The sequence below is a fragment of the Mus caroli genome, unplaced genomic scaffold (assembly GCF_978045245.1).
Source record: "Mus caroli unplaced genomic scaffold, Mus_caroli_1 scaffold_13, whole genome shotgun sequence".
Lineage (NCBI taxonomy): Eukaryota > Metazoa > Chordata > Mammalia > Rodentia > Muridae > Mus > Mus caroli.
Genome location: NW_028227268.1, coordinates 99,275,773 through 99,295,798, shown reverse-complemented (window position 1 = coordinate 99,295,798; position 20,026 = coordinate 99,275,773). Strand labels below are relative to the sequence as shown.

The 20,026-nt window shown below is 43.8% G+C and overlaps 1 protein-coding gene and 1 long non-coding RNA gene across 12 annotated transcripts in view; one reads left to right on the top strand and one right to left on the bottom strand.

Moving 5' to 3' along the window:
- Positions 1-18,588, top strand: part of Bcl11a (BCL11 transcription factor A) — a 95,286-nt gene extending 76,698 nt beyond the window's left edge. For 6 of the 11 annotated variants that reach the window (XM_021176050.3, XM_029483870.2, XM_029483869.2 and 3 more), the window contains 3 exons: positions 3,415-3,516; positions 8,478-10,500; positions 17,971-18,079. In XM_021176050.3, the coding sequence (XP_021031709.1) occupies positions 3,415-3,516; positions 8,478-10,498 (2,123 nt within the window). In that variant the 3' untranslated portion in view covers positions 10,499-10,500; positions 17,971-18,079. Of the gene's footprint in view, positions 1-3,414; positions 3,517-8,477; positions 10,501-17,970 lie in introns of all 11 variants that reach the window. The other 5 variants (XM_029483868.2, XM_085829065.1, XM_021176055.2 and 2 more) reach the window with 3 other exon arrangements.
- On the bottom strand, positions 12,243-17,995 carry LOC110304628 (uncharacterized). The gene is made up of 3 exons (XR_002379092.3): positions 17,938-17,995; positions 13,946-14,136; positions 12,243-12,392 (listed from the first exon to the last, which is right to left on the bottom strand). It is a non-coding gene; the product is annotated as an uncharacterized LOC110304628 (long non-coding RNA).
- Positions 18,589-20,026: the final 1,438 nt, after the last annotated feature.

The window sequence follows — 20,026 nt, the reverse complement described above, 5'->3', positions numbered from 1 at the left end:
CTGCAGAGCAGGTACTGTGTTCCGGTTCAGAACACTGGGGGTCAGTGTCCTTAGGCCTTCCGAACGCCTTGCCACAAAGCTAGGCTGACCCGTACCAGTAGAGGTTGGTAATTCTGCCCAGTGAGTTAGAAGAACGAGGACTTGCTTTTCTTTTGGAAAATTAGTATTTTGTAATTTTGGTACGGGTTGGGGGTGGGGAGGGCTGCACATGTGTCATGACATATGGAGATCTGAGAACAACTTGTGGGAGTCAGTTCTGAGACTGAATTCAGGTTCTCAGGCTTGGCAACAAGCACATTTATACTCACTGGGCTATCTCTCTGGCCCAAGAGAACCTTCTTTATGGGCACTTCCCAGCAAGTGAAGACCACAGCAGAGGGAACAGAGAAGGGGGAACACACATTGAAATCTGGGAACTAAATCAGGTCTTAACTGTGTTATGACTATGCACAGGACCACGGGCAAGACCTGTACTGTCAAGCCCCTAGTCTCCTATCTGTAAAATAAAGACACAGATGGGTGTGAACACTGAGGTTTCATACAACGCCAAGAACAAAACTCCAAAGAAACTCAATGTGGATACTCGCATGCTTTGGTCACTGAGACCTCACTGGTCCTTGCTGCTCTGAAATTACCTTGTTTCTTGCTAACAGGTTAGCAGGCATCTAGCAGCGCATGTGCACCATCAAGCTGGAATTTGTCTAACAGCTCTCGCCTTTCTTGTTGGAGGTACTGGAGTTAAGGTCTCTCCCCAACGTGGCAGGGAGTTTGAATTTGGACTCTCCCCATGCAGGGGTTCAAGGACCTTGTTGCTTTTGTGCTGGGGTCACGGAAATACCTCAGGTGTGTGGTTTTCTGAGAAAAGAATTTCATGCTCTGCCACAGAGAAGCTGGCTGAGACAAGAACAGGTGCAAGAGTGGATTCTCAGGTTTCTCCTGAGAGCTTCAAGAACTTAGCTGGCAGCTGATTTTCTTTTAAACCTCACTCCCAATTTAGCACAAACAACAAAAGGGACACATATTTGTTTCTTGAACCAAGTCTCCCACAGTTACAGGTTCCTTTTTGTGGTTTTATTTGGGCTTTGGTCTGAGAGGAGACAGTGTCTTCATAGATGGTCTAAGGCAGAGGTTTCCAACCTTCCGAATGCTGTGACTCTTTATTTATTACAGTTCCTCACGTTGTGGTGACCCGAACCATAAATTATTTTCATCGTTACATCATAACTGTAATTTTGCTACTAATATGAATTGCAGTGTAAGTATCTGATAATGAAGGATATCTGATATGTGACCTATGAAAGGGTAACTCAACTTCCTACCCCAGGGGTCTCGGCCTACAGGTTGAGAACCACTTGGTCCTAGGCTTGGTACGTCTCCATTTCAGCACAGCAATAGCAGGTTTCTTCTTCAGGCTGTTGTTATCCGTCAGGTTCCTCATAAAAGGGAGTCTGGTCCTGCAGTCCTGCCTCTCACTTGGTAACATGTGTATAATGAGATCACAATGCATTTCTTAAACTTTTCCACTTGTGACTGCTTTTCACCTAAGTTTTCAAACGACTCAGTATGCACTTGCATAAAACAAATGTACAAATCAAATTTACTTAAGATACATTACAAAGAAATTATTTTTACGCAATTATTTGTTATGTATATAATCTTAACATTTACTAACGGCTAATGCAAATTTGCATACTAATAAGATGGATGGGTGTGTTTATTTTTACATAAATAATGAACTCTTGGCTTAGTATTTGGTACTACAGGATGGAGAGCATCTCAGAGTTTTTCAGAGTTCATTGATATTTTGATTTTATAATCACTAATATTGAGAACCAACTTCTTATAAATATGTAGTTCAAAGTGGCAGAAGTGTGTTTATGACTGTTTCACAAGACGCTGGGGATTCTGAACTAATTTAAAGACTAATTCTAAGTCGTTTGTTTTTTCTTCTGAAACTCAAAAGTTAGTGATTCAAGTAATGTTTTAAAATAAAATATTCTATGTATCGCCATATAATCCAAAGACAAACTAATTTGCCATACTGAAGAATGGCAGTGGGAAAGTGTGGGGTCTTTGTTTTCTGTGACTAAGCCATTCCATTTCCATAAGAGGAGACGACTCTGTGTGCAGCAAAAATTCTGCAGCTAAGAGCATACAACACTGTGGAGCCTGGGTCAGCAAGGCAGTGCTCCTGGTGCTTCGAGGCCTGAATGGCCATGCACAGTGTGACATGCACATGCTGTGTTTTGGAACCAAGACTGCAGCAACACGAAACACTGGGCAACTTCCAACTACTTCTGAGACAACAACCTTCGACATTCTTCTGCCACTCTGAACTAAGCATTTATGAGAAGTGAGTTCTCAGTGTTAGTTATTTGAGCCCATGTAGGGCTGTGACCCACAGTGGAGGAAACTCTCCTACACCTGCTCACTGGCAACGCTTCCCAGTACTGTTACTATTATTTGCCCTACTCATTCACCATCAAACTCAGCTTCTCTGACCTCCACCACAAGGTCATCCTCTCCAGGGGCAGTTAGCTGGGGTGTATTGGGGGACATGAATACGGAGCACAGGATTCCCAGGGCTAAAGGTGCTTACCTGGCTCTGTGATGCGTACTCGGTGAGAACTCGCCTTGCCTCAGGGCACGCAGTGGGATGCAGAGCATAGGCCTTAGGTTTGATGCTGCTGCTGGATACTGGTTTTTTGTTTTGTTTGTTTGTTTTGTTTGTTTGTTTGTTTGTTTTTTGCCTTGTCACTTTGTCACATTATCCTTCATCTGAAGGGATGTAAGGGTCTTGTCCAAAGTCATTTAAATATTAAAAGACTAACCTTCATGCTCATTGCTTTGTATTGTGGAGAGGCCTACCTCCATGGGGTAGGCACTGACAGGACTCTAGAGTGCAGTCCTGAGTCCTAGATACCTGCAGTCTGAGGAAGCTAAAGAGTGCTATTCCCTGAAAGAGAGGGTGGGTCGCAAGCCTTATTTCCTATTAGCCGATTGTTTGCATGGGGTTTGTCTAAAGTTGGTGGATGCATGTAAGCCAGCCTTGCAGATAAATTCTCTTTTCCCCTGGTCTATCCATGTTATTACCAATCTTCTCCTTGCTGCTTATATAGATCTTGTAACAATCAACTAACAACAAATAAGCAAAGGGACCCGAGAAACAACCCCTGCCTCATACTTCAAACCAACCCCTTCCTTGTTGTCCAAAAAGACCAAAATTAAAGACAAAATGAAACTGGTGGGAAACAGCTCTCCACTGAGGTTTGTTTGGGGCCCTGGGCCTGGTACTATCTGCAAGGCTGCTGTAATGATGTTAATCTATTTTAATGGAAGGGAAATGTGATATCCTGTGGTTTACGATGCTCATTGTTTATGGCGGTGGTGCTTGACTCTGGGTTTCTTTCACAGATAAACTTCTGCACTGGAGGGGCCTGTCCTCTCCTCGGTCTGCACACGGAGCTCTAATCCCCACGCCCGGGATGAGTGCAGAATATGCCCCGCAGGGTATTTGTAAGTTGAACATTATCTCTTCTACAAATGTCCATGTGTATAGAGATGAGGGTTTCTAGAAATTAGCCTTACTGTTTAAGCACTGAAGGGAGTTTCTTCTAATACAGACTGGCACCTGCTATGTATTACTTCATTAATCACTTGGCACCAGCCCTCCCCCTACCTGTAGTTGAGAGAGAGAGAGAGAGAGAGAGAGAGAGAGAGAGAGAGAGAGAGAGACTTTCCCTCCCCTTACCTGGCACCATGGCTGGTGGCTAGACTATCTTTGTGTTCACAGCCAATCTTACTGCTGGACACTCACTCCTACTGCTTTGTAGATGCTTTGACTTGATTTTTTGGCATGCATCCTTCAGAGAAGCCAGAATCACAGGCAATTTACAGTTAGTCCGGGGGTATTATAATGCATGTTACTTATGCATTCACATGTGTATCTGAACATAGTATATTTACAGATTCACATGGTATATTATGTGTACATATATACATACATACAGATGCACAGCACATAGAATTTCTTTTTCTCCTTATTTTAGAGGGAGATATGCAGAGATGTAGGTAAAATGTGAAGAGCCCACTGTCGCCTTCTCACACACATGCCTCTAACTTTTATAGCAGGGATCTCTTTATGAAATTCAGATTTATTTATTTATAAACATGTTTTCTGAAAGATGTCTTAGAAACCAAGTTGGCTTTCTTCTCTGTGTAAAAGTGTGTGGTATGAGTCACACATGGCCAAAGTATTTGAAGGAGGAGTTCATCCCCACCCCACACACACACATACACCACACACAGACACACACACACACACCACACACACACACATACACACACACACACACACACACACACACACCACACACCACACACCACACACCACACACACACATATCACACACACACAGAGGCTCAGGAGAAAAGGGATGCATTAATATGGCAGCTAATGTTTATTTTCAAGAAAACAGAAAAGAGCAGAGCAAGGTGTGGAGCACAAATGCTGAAACTATGAATGCTTCCTCTCAAGGGCTGGTCACTACCCTCAGCCATCTTGTGAATGGTGTCTGCAAGGGAGGTCATGCCCCTTGAAAGCAGATTCAAAGCCTCCTGGGTAATCCCAGGTAACAGAGACATTTTATAGGATTTCACAAGCTTCTGGGTCCCCAGGGCTTAGGGTAGGCATGTGGGTGCCTCATCTTCTCCCCCATTCCCAGCTGGACCTGAGCCTGGCTTAGGTCACAGAACACAGAAAGTTTAGGTGTTGGCTTTGAGTCCCTGCATGGTAGCTAGGTGGGGAGCAGTTTTCCTTTGCTAGGGGTGTCTAGGGTCTGCACTTGACTGAGGAGATTGAGGGGGTCAGTGGAGGGCAGAGTTGAGAAGCCAAGGACAGCTTAGTGCTCTGAGACCTGGGAGCTCTGGATGATGGTTAGAAAGACCTGATGTGGATGGAGGTCCTACTTCCTCCACGATACTTGAATAGTGCATACTGACCAGTACAGGAGTAATCAGAAGAAGGCATGTGGCATTGGGCTGTGGGCTCCACACAGCCCTACAACAAAGCTAGTGCCCATCCTCATTAGCTACATGGACCAGTCATCCTTGGCATTCAGGGCCCTTGACGTTGTGGCCTTCTTGGCCATGAAAGTGTAACTGACATAATCCCCCCACTTGCCTCTGTTGCCAAAGCCTGCATTTAGGCTGCCATGGACGTTCCTTTCCAAACCGTGCTGGGAGTATAATCTGGTTAGGTACACATACACACACACACACACACACACCCTGCATGCACCCATACACTTCTTTAAAGGTCCTGTTTTTAATGTTGTTTCACATGTAGGAATCCCAAGGCCCAGGGACATTTCAGTTGGGCACCGAGTCACAAGCTAGGAAATGACATTAAGGGGCCTTATCATAGACCTCTTTTGTTCTTTCAAATTGCGAGGCCTCAGCCACATGACTTTCTCATATTGATGACACATTTAGAAATGGAGGGCATTTCTTCTCATAAAATGAAATAAAATACAAGACAGTAAGTAGGTTGGCTAACAGCTGGGTTTAACCCTTTGAGTGCCTTGAGTTCTTGTACTGGGGAGGGGCAGGGCTCAGTTTATTGCTTTAAATCAAAACAATCCTGGTAAATGCCCAATGAAGCTCTCAAAGTGAGAAGTTGATTTTCATCAGAGTAAATGAAGAATATTATTATATTTTACACATCAATAAATCAATGTAGCCCTAATTTTGCCATGCAGGAAATCAATTCTGGTCTTTCTAAACCATCAAAGATGTTATGAACAAAGTAATTTCACAAATTGCAGCGAGTAACACATTTATTGATGACTGCAGTTTAGGAATTTAGAATCCGTGAGCACTGTAATACAATGCGGTGCGCCAGCATGAGCCGAGAGAAATGCAGATTCCGTGGTGAAATGGCAATGCATCGCTTGCTATTAGTGGACTGGTAATAATTACCAGCTTCTGAGCGGCTCTTTCCGTGTAATCTTCAGTCATTGACATCGTGATTACAGTAGGTGCCCTTGTGATCTAGAATATCTAGTTGATGGGAACATGGGAAGGCGATAGTGAAGGCTGTGTGTGTGTGCTCATTATAAGTTCAAAAGCTGTTTCCTCTGGCCCCGCGTGTGAGGGGAACGACAGCGTCGTAGTGTTGTTAACCTTCTGTAGCACAACCACACAACTGGCTCTGGAAAAGAAATTTTTAGAAAGCAAAATAAAATGGCACTTCGTTAAGCCTCATGGGAAGCTAACAGATGAGACTCTCCATGTGCTTAGAGTGCCCAGAATTTGGCTCGTATCAGGGGCTCCATCTTGGCACATTTGAGACCGTCATTGCTAATTACAGCCCCATTCCCAGGCTTTAAGAGAGTATAAGGGTCAAAAATGATTTTAAGGCATTTGGAGTGATGAAAGTATTAAGGGTTTGCTTCAGCTGAGTGAAGCTCCTTCGTTACAGCCCTCTGATTATTAGGCTAAATACACGAGCAGGATCCAGAGTCCTAGGGAGGCATAGAGGAACGCTATGGACGATCACAGTCGTTGGAACCAGATTTTTTTTCCTGACCATTTAGAGCCCAAGTCATTGTTCAACAACAACAACAAAATATGAAAATACTCTCATTGAAGCTTTTTATTTCTCTTTGAAGAAAAGAGGCAGATAATGTGATTCTAATGTCAGCATTTTCTTTCAAAATCTCTGCCTTTCTTCCTCCCTCCACATTAGACAAATGTTTGAAACCTAATTTTGGTATCTTACCATCTAATCTTGTTAAGGAGATTTCCCCAGGAGTGGGCTATATTGAGTGAGATTATAAATGCATTGTAAAGTAAATTACAAGGTCAGGGCAGGAGTCCATTATTTAGACAAGCGCTTGAGCGAGGCTGGCTTGCTTTGGAATATGAATGTTTGGGGCTCCTGAGAAGACCTTGGCAGCTTTTCTTTCTGACTTGCTAAATGGAGGAATCATATAATTGATGAATTCCTTGTGCCCACTCCTTAGCTCCCTGGTGAATTTTGTTCCATTGAAAAAGTTACTTAGGAATGCTAGCCATGGGTTAAGGGACTGTTCTAGCCTCACATAGGGAGAAAGTGTATTTCTCAGTTATACTTTAAGCCCTGGCATTTTTTTTAAGTGTCTGGGCCATTAGCTAGACTCATCCTTGTGCCTAGGCCACTGTCTCTTCCACATCCTTAAATGTTGCAGTTGGCTGGTAAACTGTTGGTTACTCCATAAACCCCATATATGTGTGTGTTGGGTTCCTTAACATACATATATATATACACATACATATATGGGAATATATATTTAAATTTAGCTATCAGGAAAAAAATGAATGAATTTTGTGAAGTCAAGCCTGTCACCTCTTTGCCAAAGTGGCATTTACCACTCTTGGGTTCTTTTCAGTAAGAGAGAAACAATGTGACTTGAGCAGGGCCCCTCTCCAGACAGCTTGGCCACTGGCCAAAGAGTTGACTAGCTGAACTGTATCTTTCTGTTTCTTTCTCAACTGGAGCCTAGTCTCAGCCGAGGGCGCAGGATGTTGTATAATTTGGTTCACGTTGTTAGCCTCTCAAAATAATGAGGCTGCGGCTAGGGTAGCATTGCTCAGCCTGCCGCCTGTCATGGTGCTGGCTGCCGCCACTGCTCCTACAACCAGCATGCTGGGTCTGCTGAAGTTGGCACCAGCCACTCCTAACTTCTCTACTCTCTCTTTTGTTGAACTGGGGAGAATGCCTAAGGATTCAATACAGCTTTTCAGTTAAATCAGAATTACATTTTTCTTTTGAGATTTTAATCACAACACCCCCCTTGAGATTAAACATGGGATTATAGGATGTTAAGGAACCCAAGACAGGCCAACAATTAGTGTGTTTCCAGTTGAACCATGTAGGGTCAGAGAATTATATTGATTTTTGACCTTCTCTTTTTGATATCTCTATGTAGTAATATTGCCTTGTTAGAAAGTTAAGCTCTCCTACGACCCACGGGAAAGTGGACTAGGACCAGAGGAGTCAGGGTGCAGACGTTTTCCTTCGAGACATCAAACTGACTCTGGCTTTGGCCTTGTCTTGTCTCGGTACCCCATTTAACCAATGAGACAGTGGCACAGAGCTGAAATGACTTGCCCACAGCACAGCAAATGGAAGACATTTGCTGAGACCCCTGGAATGGAGTGTTCCTTTTAACATAGCCTGGACCAGTTAGGACTTTGTGCTATGGGGCTTGAATATGGAACTCTTGGAACTGAGTAAAATGTCACGAAGACTAATTTGACAAATATTTGTTGGGCTCCAGACATGGAAAACAACACGTCGGCAGCAGGGTAGGTGGGTGAAGGCTGAGGCTTACGAGATGGGGCCAGGAGAGGCTGGTTGTTGGAACATGAATAAGCAATTGCTGATGCCTGCCTCAGCGATTAAGCATTGATGTTGGTGTTGTATTGTTTTGCAGGTAAAGATGAGCCCAGCAGCTACACATGTACAACTTGCAAACAGCCATTCACCAGTGCATGGTTTCTCTTGCAACACGCACAGAACACTCATGGATTAAGAATCTACTTAGAAAGTGAACACGGAAGTCCCCTGACCCCGCGGGTTGGTATCCCTTCAGGACTAGGTGCAGAATGTCCTTCCCAGCCACCTCTCCATGGGATTCATATTGCAGACAATAACCCCTTTAACCTGCTAAGAATACCAGGATCAGTATCGAGAGAGGCTTCCGGCCTGGCAGAAGGGCGCTTTCCACCCACTCCCCCCCTGTTTAGTCCACCACCGAGACATCACTTGGACCCCCACCGCATAGAGCGCCTGGGGGCGGAAGAGATGGCCCTGGCCACCCATCACCCGAGTGCCTTTGACAGGGTGCTGCGGTTGAATCCAATGGCTATGGAGCCTCCCGCCATGGATTTCTCTAGGAGACTTAGAGAGCTGGCAGGGAACACGTCTAGTCCACCGCTGTCCCCAGGCCGGCCCAGCCCTATGCAAAGGTTACTGCAACCATTCCAGCCAGGTAGCAAGCCACCCTTCCTGGCGACGCCCCCCCTCCCTCCTCTGCAATCCGCCCCTCCTCCCTCCCAACCCCCGGTCAAGTCCAAGTCATGCGAGTTCTGCGGCAAGACGTTCAAATTTCAGAGCAACTTGGTGGTGCACCGGCGCAGCCATACTGGTGAGAAGCCCTATAAGTGCAACCTGTGCGACCACGCGTGCACACAGGCCAGCAAGCTGAAGCGCCACATGAAGACACACATGCACAAATCATCCCCCATGACAGTCAAGTCCGACGATGGCCTCTCCACAGCCAGCTCCCCGGAACCTGGCACCAGCGACCTGGTGGGCAGCGCCAGCAGTGCGCTCAAGTCAGTGGTGGCCAAGTTCAAGAGTGAGAACGACCCCAACTTGATCCCAGAGAACGGGGATGAGGAGGAAGAGGACGACGAGGAGGAAGAAGAAGAAGAGGAGGAAGAGGAGGAGGAGGAGCTGACGGAGAGCGAGAGGGTGGACTACGGCTTCGGGCTGAGCCTGGAGGCTGCACGCCACCATGAGAACAGCTCTCGGGGCGCAGTGGTGGGCGTGGGCGACGAGGGCCGCGCCCTGCCCGATGTCATGCAGGGCATGGTGCTCAGCTCCATGCAGCACTTCAGCGAGGCCTTCCACCAGGTCCTGGGCGAAAAGCATAAGCGCAGCCACCTGGCCGAGGCCGAGGGCCATAGGGACACTTGTGATGAAGACTCGGTGGCCGGTGAGTCAGACCGCATAGACGATGGCACTGTTAATGGTCGTGGCTGCTCCCCCGGCGAATCGGCTTCGGGGGGTCTGTCCAAAAAGCTGCTGCTGGGTAGCCCCAGCTCGCTGAGCCCCTTCTCCAAGCGCATCAAGCTGGAGAAGGAGTTTGACCTGCCCCCGGCCGCGATGCCTAACACGGAGAACGTGTATTCGCAGTGGCTCGCTGGCTATGCGGCCTCCAGGCAGCTCAAAGATCCCTTCCTTACTTTCGGAGACTCCAGACAATCGCCTTTTGCCTCCTCGTCAGAGCACTCCTCGGAGAACGGGAGCTTGCGCTTCTCCACACCGCCCGGGGAGCTGGACGGAGGGATCTCAGGGCGCAGCGGCACAGGAAGTGGAGGGAGCACGCCCCATATTAGTGGTCCGGGCCCGGGCAGGCCCAGCTCAAAAGAGGGCAGACGCAGCGACACTTGTGAGTACTGTGGGAAAGTCTTCAAGAACTGTAGCAATCTCACTGTCCACAGGAGAAGCCACACGGGCGAAAGGCCTTATAAATGCGAGCTGTGCAACTATGCCTGTGCCCAGAGTAGCAAGCTCACCAGGCACATGAAAACGCATGGCCAGGTGGGGAAGGACGTTTACAAATGTGAAATTTGTAAGATGCCTTTTAGCGTGTACAGTACCCTGGAGAAACACATGAAAAAATGGCACAGTGATCGAGTGTTGAATAATGATATAAAAACTGAATAGAGGTATATTAATACCCCTCCCTCACTCCCACTTGATGCCCCCCTTTCACCCCTTCCCCATTGTCCTTCCAGCCCTACTCCCTGTAGGATTTTTCTAGTCCCATGTGATCAAACAAACAAACAAACAACAGAAGTAATGGAAGCTAAGAATATGAATGAGTGCTTGTCACCAGCACACCTGGTTTTTTGTTTTGTTTTTCCTTTTTTTTTTCCTTTTTCTTCTTCTTTTTTTAAATTTTAAATCCTTTATGTTCTCACCGTTTGAATGCATGTTTGGGGCAATACTATTGCATTTTACGCAAACTTTGAGCCTTTCTCTTGTGCAATAATTTACATGTTGTGTATGTTTTCCCCCCCTTAACTTAGACAGCATGTATGGTATGTTATGGCTATTTTAAATTGTCCCTAATTCATTATGAGCAAACATGTTGTTGCTGTTTCCAGTTCCATTCTGAGAGTGTGAGGGAGGGAGGGTAGAAAACAACGCATGCTGCATACATAATTCTGTAATACAGATCATGTGCGGCTTTATTTTATAACATGAGGAGGGAAACAGTGTTTGGTTTAACTAACCCTCTACAGACAGAACAGATAGCACTGAAAAAAATGTGCTAAATGTCTGTCTCTAAAGGGTTACATGTATTAATTGGAGAGGGAAAAAAGGCCTTGAATTGACAAATTAACAGAAGAACAAGTTTATTCTATCATTTGGCTTTTAAAATGAGTGCCTTGGATCTATTCAAACCATGTTGATGGTTTTTTTCTGCTTGTTATAAACTTGTAGCTTAATCTAGCATTGGGTGAGGTAATAAACTTTAGGATCTAGCATGTAATTCTGTGTTGTATTTCTCACAACAATGGCTACCTAAAAATATGACCCATTATGTCCTAGCTAATCATTGATTTTTGCCTTTAACTTTGTGAACAAGACTGATTATACCAGTATAAAAGCTACTTTGCTCCTTGTGAGAGCATAAAAGAAATGGGCTGTTTTGCCTAAAGTTTTATTTTATTTTTAAATGGTTATCAAATTGAATGTGAAATGTGCAAAGGCCCTGGAATGTGATGAAATACATTAGCAAGAAGTTCATCTTATGACAATACTTGTTTAAAATGATATATTTAATGAAATTCTGGCGCCAAAAGAAGTAGATCCAGCTCTAGTTGGTTGTCGAGTGGACAATAAAATGATAAAGCCCTTTAGAGGACATTTGAAAGAACAGGCTGATATGATGAGAGAGAGAGAGAAACAGAAAACAGTAGTGATTGGTTAGCACAATGTAGTACTGTTTGCCATTTGAAACTAGAACAGGTGTATAAGCGACCAGCGATACAATGATGATTAACTATGAATCTCTAAGACTTACATTTAATGTGACAGTCTTCAAAAAGAAGAGGAAGACCTCTAAGAGCAGCAGTATCTATGTCTGTGCTCCCTGGAAGTTGTACTTCATTTCTTTTCCATACACTGTGTGCTATTTGTGTTTAACATGGAAGAGGATTCGTTTTTATTTTGTTTTATTCTTTCTTTCTTTCTTTCTTTCTTTCTTTTTTCTTCCTTCTTTGTTTTAAGCTAGCATCTGCCCCAGTTGGTGTTCAAATAGCACTTGACTCTGCCTATGATACCTGTATCTTTTCTCTAATCAGAGATACAGAGGTTGAGTATAAAATAAACCTGCTCAGATAGGACAATTAAGTGCACTGTACAGTTTTCCCAGTTTACAGGTCTTTATTAAGGGAAACGTTGCAAGAATGCTGAAAACAATTGAACACAATCTCAATGATGAGCATTAAAAAATAATAAAAAACAAACAAACCTAAAAAAACTAAGACAGACGTTGCCAGCCATTTACTTGACTATTGAGCTTCCTCACTTGGATGCAACACTGCAAGCGCTGTGGATGGAAACAACATACTTAACATAGAAACGAATGACTCCTTTGCTTCTACAGTGCAAGGATTTTTGTACAAAACTTTTTTAAGTATAAATGTTAAGAAAAGAATTTTTAAAAAGACACTTCATTATGTTTAGGGGGGAACAGCATTTTAGGGTTCCATTGTCTTGGTGGTGTTACAAGACCTGTTATCCATTTAAAAATGGTAGTGGAAATTCTATGCCTTGGATCACACACCGCTCTTCAGGTTGTAAAAAAAAATGAAAACAAAACAAAACAAAAAAAGCATACATGGGGAAAGGTTTAAGATTATATAGTACTTAAAAATAGGAAAACGCACACTCATGTTGATTCCTATGCTAAAACACAGTTATGGTCTTCTTTCTGTATTTCTAGAATGGTATTTGAATTAAATGTTCATCTAGTGTTAGGCACTATAGTATTTATATTGAAGCTTGTATTTTTAACTGTTGCTTGTTCACTCAAAAGGTATCAATGTACCTTTTTGTTAGTAGAAAAAAAAAGACAGGCTGCCACAGTATATTTTTTTAATTTGGCAGGATAATATAGTGCAAATTATTTGTATGCTGAGAGAGAGAGAGAGAGAGAGAGAGAGAGAGAGAGAGAGAGAGAGAGAGGTGTGACATTGTACAGAGAAGCCATATAATGGCGGTTTGGGGAGCCTGCTAGAATGTCACATGGATGGCTGTCATAGGGGTTGTACATATCCTTTTCCCCCTTTCCTGCTGCCATGCTGTACGCAGCACTGCAAGCTAATAGCGTTGGTTTGTTATGTAGTGTGCTTTGGCCCCTCCTCCCCGCTCACCCCGACATTCCAGCATCTTACCTTCATATGCAGTAAAAGAAAGAAAAAAAAGGAAAAAAAAAAACAACAACAATGTTTTGCAGTTTTTTTCATTGCCAAAAACTAAATGGTGCTTTATATTTAGATTGGAAAGAATTTCTTATGCAAAGCATATTAAAGAGAAAGCCCGCTTTAGTCAATACTTTTTTGTAAATGGCAATGCAGAATATTTTGTTATTGGCCTTTTCTATTCCTGTAATGAAAGCTGTTTGTCGTAACTTGAAATTTTATCTTTTACTATGGGAGTCACTATTTATTATTGCTTATATGCCCTGTTCAGAACAGAGGCACTTAATTTGATCTTTTATTTTTCTCTGTTTTTATTATTATTTTTTTTTATTTGGATGACCAAAGGTCATTGCAACCTGGCTTTTTACTGTATTTGTTTCTGGTCTTTGTTAAGTTCTATTGGAAAAACCACTGTCTGTGTTTTTTTGGCAGTTGTCTGCATTAACCTGTTCATACACCCATTTTGTCCCTTTATTGAAAAAAAAAATAAAAAAATTAAAGTACTATGTCAGCTTCTTGTGTCCTCATTTGACACACTCTGTAAATTACTTTCAACAAAATAACAGGTTTTGAGAGAAGGCCAGTTAGTCTTTTTCAGGGTCATTTCTATGGGCATTTTGATGTGTGTATTATACCCTCAAGGAGCATAATATACTTACTGTTATTAAAATAGACTTACCTCAAGCCATGGAAGTACAGGTTTAGATCAGTTGGAAGGTAATTCTTGTTCACTGTTCAAAACTTCTGCTCTGTCCTTAGTGGGATCCACTAGGTACCTGTGAGCCTAGGAGCCGCCCCTCAGTTGTCTCCTTTGGATTTTCTGCTGTGCCTGTTGTGTCTAAAAGTCCTTTCTGTTCTTCCATTATTTCCCTATTTTAGAGTGTGATGTCAAAAAAGGGGATCCTTAAACAAATAGCTCCCTATTCTCCATAATGACCTTTCCTCATAAAATGACCTTCCCCCCCTCAACCCTAAACATCCAGAAACAAAGGTAGCAAATATACTAAATCTGTTAAATAATAATAATGAAAAAAAAGGGGAGAGGAAAATTATAGGAAGAACAAAACAAAAACCAGCAGCCAAGGATGAGCTAGGTCTTAGGAGGCCACTACTGAGCACCTTGTATCATGCTGGTGGCAGATGAGGGTAGATAGATAACCTTCAATTAATTATCTTTTCATGTTTTGCAATGGCTTGAAAGGCAGGTTAGGTCTGTTTTAAACGTTCACTCCTTAGAAATCCATGTTGTTGGTTTTCCAACTACTGCGTGTTGCAGCTTCAGTTTGCTTTATTACACAGCCTGCGCCTCTGTGGTGCTGGCTCCCTGTTTCCAGCATAGGTGAATGCATCCAACAGCATTTTTTTTTTTTTTTGGTAAAACCCTGAACAAAAGCTGTTCTGTTGTCCTCCCGTGGTAGCGTTTTTCGTTGCGTGGTTCTTTCCCAATGGTGACTGTGAAGTGGCCTCTCCGTGTAATGCCTTTGATCCAAAGCCAGGAGACTTTTATCTTTTTAAGCATCAGCAAAGTAAGGTGTTTGGCTCTTACTTTTATTTTTTAAGTCATTTTTAGTGAGAAAGGGGGCCTCGCTGATGGGAGTTGGGAAGACTTACTGTACAGGTGGTGAGATGGGATGGGATGAGAATCAGGCACCTTTGAGAGGTTGGTATTTGTCAGTGAACTGAGGAAAGATACCTGTGTTTTCAGTTGAGTACCAAACTAATTCCAAAACAAATAGGAATATTTCCCTGTGCCTTGTCATCTGTAGGTGACCATGGATGCCTCACCAGATTAAATATCCACTCAGCTTCTGCGTGTCCCCATCGTGCTTTCGCGGCAGCTCAGAGTGCAGCTGTGCAGATTTTATACACAGTACTTATTTTAATTCCTCGGTATACGATGCTCTTAGTGTAATTAGATTTTGCATCCTGACAGGCAGAATTAATGGTGGATACGATATCCTTATAAGTTGAGATATCTTAAATCAAATTGGGAATGGAGAGGGGCACAAATATCTGGTGATAAATCACAGATTATGTTTGATTTACATGGTCCCAAAGTTAAATAAATTTGTTGAGAGACAGCTTCTTCAGGCTCCATCGTCTTCCGACTTCTTGCAACCTTCTGATAAAATATAATTTCTGAAGCTCAGCAAGCAATGGGGGCATGGAACTTTAGACCCCAAGACTAAGACTTCCACGTGACATTTCCTAGCCTGAACCCAAACCCTTTCACTTGTACTAGGAAGGAATCTAAAAACACAAGTTTCCCACTGTGGCATGCATTCCTGTCACTGAGAATTCTCAGTTAAGTTTCTGTAAATCTTGGCATACCAGTAGAATGTATGTGAACCCCTGGCACCTAGTATGCTAAGGATTTTTTTTAAAGCCCTGTATTTGAGAAAAAACTTAATAAGCGGGAATACTGCAAATGATATTATTGCACATTTTAACCCTAAATGCTCCAGTGTAAGGGGGCCCTTCCTGAAACCATGTTCTCCCCTCCTGGTAGGCTCTTCAGGAAGTCTGAATCCAACACGTTTTAAAGGTTGCTAAGACATGGGGTGAACATGAGACTTCTAGTGTACCAGCTGGAGCAGGAAGTGTGAAGTAGTTGATTTCTTTCCCCTGGGGTGTTCTGTGGATAAAACTGTTTATTTAAATACCATTTTGTATATGCAATAAGTCCACATTGTATATATTCATAATGGTTGAAGTGAGAAATCAGAAAGAAGTGGTGGCAGGAAGGGCGGACTAGATACCATTTCATCTGCAAACGTAAGGAGACAAAGCTGCTTATCCACAGACATTGGGGGCGGGGCTGAAAGGTACCAGGATTATTTGGGAGTGTCCTCAAAAGAAACTGAGGAACTCCTGAGCACGTCGCCCCGAGAGCTAGTTATATACCCTCTCCCCGACACAAGCATGACTGCTGATCCCTGTGGCCGTCACTATGGAATGGCTACTCCCTAGCAGGTTCCGGAGTTGTTTTTTTTTTTTTTAAGTTGTGAGGATTTTTGCTGCAATTGGCAGTGTTCTTTCAACCTACTTGGGGAATGATTATTTTGAGAGAATGCTACCATTGAAAGCCATGATCTCTATTCAGTGTCTTCCTGAGCATCTCCCAAGGCTTGCCCAGAACTTTTTGTTGTTGTTGTTTTGTTTTGTTTTTAAGAAACAGACACTAGAATGCATAGGCTGTATCCCAGGGCTGTTGCCCCAGCACACTGTAGACATGGTCCTTCGCCAGTCACATTTGCTCTCCTGCAACTCACTATCCTGTTAGCCCACTATGTTATAGCACAGGGAATCCGCCTTTGGGGAAGGAGTTCTAATTCTCTGTGTCGTGGGAGCAGCAGACCCCTCCCTCCCTCCCTCCCTCCCTCCCTCCCTCCCTCCCTCCCTCCCTCCCTCCCTCCCTCCCTCCCCCACCTCCCTCCCAAATGGGAAAAGGAGCCAATGCAGTTCACAAGGGTCATTGTACTTAAGTAACCAGACTTGACTGAACACAACTCTATGATTGATCCAAATACTGTTTTTCCTTTCTGTCACATGGCAAAAATCTATGTAAGGAGGGCACATGAATCTACCGCATTGTTCACAGAAACAATAAAGAAGAGCAAGTTAAACACCATCCCCAACATTTCTTCTAATGCAGAAGCCCCTGGATACCTAGAGGGCTGGGTGTGGTTTTGAATAACAAGGAATATGGTGCACACTTATGCTGTACTTGGCCTATTAGGTCCTTAAGTATAAATAGTGGGTCAGACAAAGGGGTTTGGAGGGGCATCTAAAAGGCCTCAGGGGCAAGTGGGTTCCCCAGAATCCACCTGGTCACAGCAGGCCCCTCAGTCCAGGTCTCCACTGCTCAGGGGGCGCTATATGGGAAGACAGCTGAGCTCCAGACCCCAGGCCTCCTGCATCGTGAGGTCAGGGGAGAAGAGGCCCCAGGTCCCTGAAATTTCAGGTTACCATGGCAACGAGTCCTGTAATGGCACAGTAGTAGCTGCCCTCCCCAGCACATCTGTACTCTGAGGTCACTGCGTCAAGTCAATGTCCACAGCAAAGGGGGATCCCGGAGGAACGTTGCCACTCCTGTCCCTTCACCATTATGGTTCCCCATGACACAAAAAAGACAAATAAAATCCCTGCATGTTTGAAAGAAACTACAGGCAGTTTGGGTGCAATTTGAGGGCAACTCTTGGGTTCTGGTTTCCTCTTGAGAGACTGTTCACCTCTTTCTTGTAAATCGTTGGCTGCCTTGACGTTGGTGACATTTCATGTTTTTGTTGAGCTGCTTTTACATCAATTTTGATTTTTGTTTCTTTATAATTTTATTATCATTTTAAGAAAATGTCTCCCTCCCCTCCTCCCTCTCCCACTATCCTTGACCAAAGGACTGTTTTGCTACTACGTTTTCTCAGTTGTAAGGAAGAGAGTTTCCTTTCAGGTGTGTCTTAAGTTTGGTAGGACTTCCACGTCTTGGGATAGGGAGTCTGGGTCCTCGGGGTAACAAGGCGGGAGGTGTGGGAAAGCACCTTGGCGGTGGGACTATCCAGGGAGGGGAGAGTACATTTGAGGTCACGGCAGTGGCTCAACCTGTGGTTGATTTAAGTCATAATGTTAAAAAGCTAGCACGAGACCAGAAAGTCACCAGGCCAAGTCACACTGTACCTTTTCCTTCCTCTGTCTCCAACCTCTTTCCAGGTCCTTCACACACCCCCGTTCGGCGTAGTACCCCGCGAGCTCAAGATGTGTGGCAGTTTTCGGATGGAAGCTCAAGAACCCTTAAGTTCTGAGAAACTTTGAAGCCCCCAAGGGCGGGGCGGACATGCGCCGCCCAGCCGACGTCAACGTGCTCCGTTATCCTGCTAGATTGTGATGTTTTCTGACAGTAGCCTCCAAGAAGACAAGAGTCCTGCCGAGTCCTCCCAGCCTGGGCCTGCAGTGCCATTTTATTTATATTTTTTAATAAAACGTAAAAACAAAAAAAACCAGACCCACATTGGAACAGTGAATCCGTCCCATCCAGAGGGCCCTAGGACTGCCGCAGTTGGAGCGACGTCCAACCCTTTTGAAACCAGCCAACCTAATTACCCGTACTGTGGAAATGAGCATGACCCCTGACCCCTTGTTTCTATACATTCTATGTTGTCTTTTAAAAAGTGTGCTTAACATTGACATAATAAATGTCGGAGCTTTAGGCGGTGTGTGCTTGTTTTTTAATTTTTAATGCTTGTAAGACAATGTGGCTGCTTCAGGCTCTATGTCTGTGTACTTTTTTCCTTCAGAAGCTCATAGGGTGGGCAGAAGGACCAGACTCAAGTGCCAGGCAGGAGACCTAGGAAAGGAAGTAGGCTTTTCAGATGGCATACATTTTCAAAGAAAATCAAAATGCAAAGCTAGGGAATAAATCATAGTAATATCATAATTAATGTAGTAGCATTGCCGTTTATTAATGCTGACGTGTGTTTTCCTCTCTGACTTATAATTTGCATACCATTAAATAATGCATAAATATGGCACACTGAATCCTTTTTCAAATACACGCTTTTGGTGACTACCATGTAGGGTCTGAAGTTGTCTATAATATAGTTCAAGAAAGATAACACTGCTGGATAAATGGTAAATGTTAGGTGTTGCTTATGAAATATTCTGACGTTAGGTAGGATTCCAAATTTCTAGCAAAAAAAGTCTTAATACAGACAAACATGAAACTCTAATACATCAGAAAATATGAGGAAGACCTTAACAAAGGAGATCATTGCTGGAGGGAAGAGGTGCCCACCAGGACAATTCATTGCCAACACGGACGGGTGCCTCATATGTCAGAGATCAGTAACTGTAGTCACTCTAAAGATAGGTGCGAAATTCAGCAAGAACTTTTCTCAGTTTGGTATTTTCCACTGTCTACAGATCCAGAAGAGAATTAAAAACAATATGGCATATTAAAATAAGCTCATAAATAATAGATTTCAGACACCTGTGCATTGCAGATTTACATATTGTCTGTGAACCTAAGTGAGGAAAATCTTACCCATTCACCCTCTGGCTAGATTACCTAACCTAGTAAAAAAGATAGCAAAATAATTGGCAGCTGGATTCCTTCCTGCTTATTCATCATAAATAATAGTGCTCTAGTTTATACTCTGGGCGGTACTTTCATGTGCATTGTTTTATCTGCTCGTCGATGGGATAGATCCCGCAGCTTCCACCGAGGAGACCAGGGCTCAGCCAGCTAAAGCTTGCTAAGCCTGTGTTGGTAAGAGGCTTCTAACCCAGAGCTAAAGATACAACTCTGCTGTTCAGTTATAACCAAAGGCCAGCCTCTCCCGAAGCACTTCTGTTAGTACACAGGCTACTCACACACATGTATGTCCATACACAGAAAATGGGATGGCTATTGATGGATCAAAGGGTTCCTCTCCTCATTTCCTCTGCCTCTTCCTCATCCCCTTTGTGACTCTTCCTTATCCTCTCTGTGATTCTTCCTCTCCTTATCCCTTCTGTGACTCTTCCTCTTCCTCTCCCTTATCCCCTCTCTGTGACTCTTCCTCTTCCTCATCCTCTCTGTGACTCTTCCTCTTCCTCATCTTCTCTGTGACTCTTCTTCTTCCTCATCCTCTCTGTGACTCTTCCTCTTCCTCATTCCCTTTGTGACTCTTCCTCATCCCCTCTGTGACTCTTCCTCTCCTCATCCCCTCTGTGACTCTTCCTCTTCCTCTCCCTTATTCCCTCTCTGTGACTCTTCCTCTTCCTCATC